At 40.1% G+C, this 6000-nt stretch overlaps 1 protein-coding gene across 1 annotated transcript in view; it reads left to right on the top strand.

The window, feature by feature from the left end:
* Nucleotides 1–2155: 2155 nt before the first annotated feature.
* The window catches only part of NOP58 (NOP58 ribonucleoprotein), a 33749-nt gene continuing 29904 nt past the window's right edge, over nt 2156–6000 (top strand). Inside the window, exon 1 of the mRNA XM_058708925.1 lies at nt 2156–2407. Within this exon, the coding sequence (XP_058564908.1) occupies nt 2363–2407 (45 nt within the window). The 5' untranslated portion in view covers nt 2156–2362. The remainder of the gene's footprint in view (nt 2408–6000) is intronic.

Genomic DNA, 6000 nt, shown 5'->3' with positions numbered 1-6000 from the left:
CTAGAATATACGTTTCATGAAGTGTGGAGGTTTTTCCATGTTTTATTCATTGGTATGTCTTAGTGCCTATAATAAAGCCTGACAGAGAGTAAACATTCATAGTTGTTGACTACATAAAAGATGTTTACTACTTGAACTACATGAAAGATCCAAAACATCTCCTTCTATTTATTACAAGGCACATCAAAGGTCTCATAACAGAAGGATCTCTTTTGCTATTATCAGTCCATCCCCAAAAGTACATGAAGCCTCTACTAGCACCTAGAAATAATTTAATCCCATTATTCATTCCAGTCGTTCATGCACCCATCACTATTCATACTTATGGAGTCCCTACCATGTGCCAGATACTCACTTGGTACTGGGCATCCAGCAATGAACCTTCATGGAGCTTATATTCCAGCTGGGACAGGGATAGGGCTGGAGGGTGGGGAGTGAACAAAAGAACCATGTTTCTTACCTTTGTCCTTTTACCATGTTAAACCACCAATAAAGTAATAAAGCCCTCTTCTGGGTTATCTATATTCTCCCATATTCTCCTCCTTATACTTCTTGGTGCTATCTCCCCTTGATCTAGTACTTTGTTTAATTTAATAAAGTATTGAATCTCTTACTTTTCTCTTGCAACAGGGAATTTTTCAGAGAATTACTTTATTTGGCCAAGATCCAAATCCAAATCCAGAGTCAGCTCTGAACCCCTGACTAATGCATCACTGGGCTGATTATATAAATGGCAATGTGCAAAGACAACTTTTTGGAGAAGCACAGTAAAAAGGTCTCGTATTGAATAAGTGGTTTCATTTCTCTTTGAGCAAAAGATGCAAACTTTAGATGCAAGAAAAAGAATTTTACTTCCTGCAAACATTCATTCATTAAATGGTTAAGAATTATTTAATGAGAGCCTACTTCGTGACTAGTACAACATGATGCCCTATACAGATATAATTAAGTGTAAGATACAGAATGCTCCTTCTAGCAGATAACTCTTCAGTTAAAACTAGACAGGGGCACCTGGCTGGCTGTGTCCGTAGAGCATGACACTTTTACCCTGGGAGTTGTAAGTTTGAGCCTCAAGTTGGATGTAGCGATTACTTAAAAAAAAAAAAAAAATCCCCCCCCAAAAAAAAAACTAGATAAAAAAAGATGATATGTATTGTGAAATTATATAACACCACAAACAGACACGGTGCTTCCACTTCATCCAGCCACTCCATTCACCCTTCCTTTCCTAATCAAGCCATATTAGTATCTCTTTCCTCCCTGATCACACCGAATCCTATGGCTATAATCAACCATGCTCTTGTCTGTATTCCCTCCCCCCATCACTTGATTCCCCCCAGCCCCCATTCCCACCCCCACGCCACCCTCGACCCCCGCCACTTTCATCTTTCCTGTTATTCAGTCCAGGATTTGATCCCAGGTTGCAGAGCTGCTTGAAAAAAAATCAAGTTACTTGGTGTTCCAAAACTTTCATCAGGTTGCAACTTAATGCTTTCACGCAATCCGCGTATAAAGCCTGGGAAGTGAGGAAGGAAATTTCACTCCTATTGAAAGCCAGACTTGTGGAATAATTGAGGTATTAGAAATCAGTCACTCAAACTGAAAAGTCCCAGAAAAGCAAATTACACTAAGACAAGGACATAAAGTCTAAATGCATACCCTAGAATCATTGCAGCAAAAATGGGAGAGGCGTACGTATGTATGAAAGACATCTATGCTAAAAATCAATTTGCAAGAGAGAAGAGAACGGCCAGGAATGCTCGCAAATACAGCGACAGTCATGGATGGTGTCACCCTGAGAAGTTCACTTCAAGGCAGGGCTATCCAGGGAGCAAAGTTAAAGGGCTAGCATTTCCCAGATTCCAGATGCCTGGGGTAAACAGACGAGCCAGCTGCGCATTTCCCTTAAAGTAAAATATATCCTATGTGGGAATTTCAAAAATAATAAAAAGGGAAGTTTTTCCCCTTTTGGATTTCCCTGCAGTCCAGCCACTTAAAAGCTCGCTTTAGTCCCTAAGAAATCTCGCAACAACACGGTCTTTTTTTTTTTTTTTTTTCTTCTCTCCCCCCTCTCCCCCCCCCAACTCCGTTGGCGGGAACATATCGGAAGCAACGGCACGCTCTCCGTCGGAAGTGACGCAATATCCCAGAATCCTTGGAGAAGGAGGGGCGCTTTCAGGCGTTCTTTGCGCAGTGTGGTGTGGATTCTTTAGGCAACGTGGTGTGGTTCTTTGCAAGAAGGCGTGCGGCTTTGTGCTTGGCCCGCTGCGGCCTTGCGGACCTTTCGGGCCGAAAGTTTGATTTCTTTTCACTGATAACAGAGCTCGCGGCGGGCCGCGCAGGGCCCTAACCCGGCCTCATCATGTTGGTGCTATTTGAAACGTCTGTCGGCTACGCCATCTTTAAGGTAGGTTGGAGATTGAGCCATTGGAGTGGGGAGGCTGGTGTTGGGCCGGCGAGGACAGGGAAAGACGTAAGAAGAAGACAGCACTGCTCAGGATCGCGTGGGAGCCGTTTGTGTCCTCCTGCCTTGAAAGGTGGGGGAAGGCTTTGGGCCTGGGAGGCATGTTTCGGTGAACACGTGGCCCCGCCGTTTGGGGCGCAGGGTTCTGTGTTAGAGCATTTAGCTTGGTGAGAGAGGTGAGCGGGAGCTGTATTAGAATTTCACAGGTAAAGGTGAGGAGTTTGGGGTTTATTCTTAGTGGTTTTGAGCAATGATTGAAAGGTTTTAAGCAGAGGAATGACTTGATCTAAACTTGTCTTAATGAAGTTGCTTTGCTGTGTGAAGAATAGATTATAGGAGGCAAGAAAGAAAGGAAGAATATTTTTGCATCAATGTAGACAAGATGAAATTGCTTGGATTAAGGTTGCTACGGAGGGAAATAAATACCAGGAGAAATTTTGAAGGTAGAACTGGTGGGTTTGGCTAATGAATGGAGTGGGGTATGATGGTAGCGAAGAGAAGAAAAAAACAAGATGGTTGGGTTTTTTTGGAGACGGGAGGATACTAAAAAGGTCCAGTTTGGGCTGTGAAACCTGCGGTGTCTGTTAAATCGTCATTTTTTTAAGTTTAATACCTAAGGGAGAGATCTGGGCCGATGGTAATCAATTTGAGATTTGGTTGTCTTAATAAAGTTTGAAATTTGAAGTTTATCAGCACGGAGCTGATTGAGCAATGGGACATTCGTGTAGTAGGATGCTATAGAGTTGTTAGAAAGAATGAGAAACTGAGTGCTATCCATGTGCTAGCCAGTCTTCTGAGTTCTACAAATGTAGCATCGAAAAACAAAATTTTCATATATGTGCTGTTAAGGCAAAAATGGATAAAATATGTATATAAGATTCTAGCTATGAATCAAAAAACTGGTATGAGTGCGGGAAATCTGCAATCAGTTTTCCAAAATGTTGGTTTAGAGAAAACTTTAAGGTTTTCTTCAGACTTTTGAAAATACAGTTCCATTTGCACTTGGTACATTACTTATTATTTTTTAAGAGATAAAATGGTAAAAGCCAAAAGCTAGCTTTGCTTATTTTTTCTCATTGGACTTGTCTGTAATTGCAATATTAGAAATTTTAAGGGACTTGGGAAAGCTTTGGAACGTGGAGTATGTCTATTTTATACGTTTTCCCAGCTTCTTGGCACTCTTTTCTAAATTCTTAAATAGAATTCTGCACATGTGCCCAAATTTTCTTAGCCAGCATGGTCTGTCATATTTTGAATTTGTGTATATGGATGAATTTCATCTAAATTGAAGTCATTGTGTACTGTCCACTGGATGCTGATAGAGAGAGGGGCAACTCTGCAGTCCACTGTGTGCCTCTGATTGGTAGGAAGGAATTCACTTAGCAATTGTAGTGACCTGGGTCATAAAACACTTAACCATGTTTCTTAATAAATTACTGGTTTCTATTAATGAAGAGTGTTCTCCACAAAAATAAGTCTTGAGTATTCTGTCAGTTTCTAATGCTATCTATCTGCAAGTCACTGTTCAAATTGTGGTTTATGGTTCCATGTAATAGATAAATAACTAAAGGCTTGAGTATATTGAAATAATGATTTCACTTCCAAATATTTGCGATTAATAGCAGTTACTGATTGTTAATAAAACAGTCATACAAAATGTTCTGGAATTAATAGTGGTTGCGCAGTTTTGTGAAAATATGCTAAAAAGTAAGTCGTACACTTGAGAAGGGTGAATATTACAGTATATAAATTATAGATTAAAGTGCATATGTAATACAAAATCATTAGCTCCCTTTTCATGATCTTTCAGAACACTGGGGTATAAAACGATATTGGTTTGCATGAAATTCGTGCTTTAATACGAATGCTTTTGTTGTTGTTTTGGTGTTTTGTTTGAGAGAGAGAGAGAGGGAAGGCACACACAAGGGTGGGGGTGAAAATCTAAAGCAGGCTCCATGCTCAGCAGCAGAGTCCCATGCTGGGCTGGATGTCACCACTCTGGGATGGTGACCTGAGCCAAAATCAAGTGGACATTCAACCGACTGAGCCACCCAGGAGCCCCAAGAAATTTTTAAAACTTCTTAAACCTCAAGTCATAGTAAGGAATACATTTATTCTGTTATCATGTTCCAGTGTGTATATAGCATATATACGCTGTGTATGAAGCCATATATACAGAGTGATTCACAAAGAATTAAATACTTTCTAAAAAAATTACTGTTAACATGGTAATATGTGAATACAAAGACAATACTGAAAGAACTGTTGTTATTTTTAGAATATTGTAAAAACTCAACCTGTGTTCCTTGTCGTGTGGCACACATACAAAGGCATCTTTTGGTTTTAATAATCACATTGTAGAGTGCAGCTCTCTGTGTTCTTTTATTTCCTCAAGGCCATGAGGAAGAGATTTTTTTTTAGGTGTATACCACAGGTCATGTATAATATGATTAGTGAGCAGTATGGTTTTCCAGCTGCATTTATTGAGTATAGCTTACATACTGTATAACTCACTTATTGTAAATGGTGCAGTCTGATACATTTTAGTTGAATTTATACAGCTGTGCAAGTTACAATCCAGTGTAGAGTACTTCCTCTTAAAAAGTAAAGCTCTGCCCATTTGCAAGTCAAAGTCATACCGAGCTCTAGGCAACCACTGTCTGTATAATTTTGTCATTTCTAGATATTTCATGTAAGTGAAGTAATAGTTTTTTTGTGTCTGGCTTTTTCACTTCCGCTTTTGAAGCTAATCCATGTTGCATGTATCAATTTGTTCCTTTTTGAATAATTCACACTTGAAACTATTCCAAGTCATCCTGTGTAACAACTCACACAAGTTTCATAGAACAATACTTAACCATTTTGTTTGTGAAATAAAACTTTAAAAGTTAGCATTGAGGGGAGCCTGGGTGGCTCAGTCAGTTAGTTAAGCATCCCAGCTTGGCTCAGGTCATGATTTCGTGGTTTGTGAGTTCAAGCCCTGCCTTGAGCTCTATGCTGACTGCTCAGTCTGGAGCCTGCTTCAGATTGTGTGTCCTCCCCCCCTCCCCCATTCCTCCCTTGCTCGCTTGCTCACTCGGTCTCTTTCTCAAAAGTAAATAAAGATTAAAAAAATTTTTTTTAGGTTAGCATTGAATGTTTATTCTTTTAAATTTATTTATGTTGTGAGAGCGCACGTGGACACACCCATGAGAGTGGGGGAAGGGCAGAGAGAGAGAATCCCAAGCAGGTTCTGCACCAGTGCAGGGCTCAAACTCATTGAGATCATGACCTGAGCCCAGGCCGGGCCACCCAGGCACTCCAGCATTGAATATTTAAATAAAACATAGGGAGTCTCAAAATAACCAATTAAAAAGTGAAAATTAAGGACAGTCACTTTTGATAATAATGTGCCCTTTCCTGCTTATAAATTTCATGCCTGTGTGGAATAGAGGAGGATACCCTAGGACTATCTGGCATGCTGTGGGATGCGTTTGTTTTTACTTTTTATTGTGAAAGTTTTCAAGGAGACAAGTAGAAGATTATAAAGACTCTCC

Source organism: Neofelis nebulosa, chromosome 2, assembly GCF_028018385.1.
Source record: "Neofelis nebulosa isolate mNeoNeb1 chromosome 2, mNeoNeb1.pri, whole genome shotgun sequence".
NCBI lineage: Eukaryota > Metazoa > Chordata > Mammalia > Carnivora > Felidae > Neofelis > Neofelis nebulosa.
This window is presented reverse-complemented; position numbering and strand designations above follow the sequence as displayed.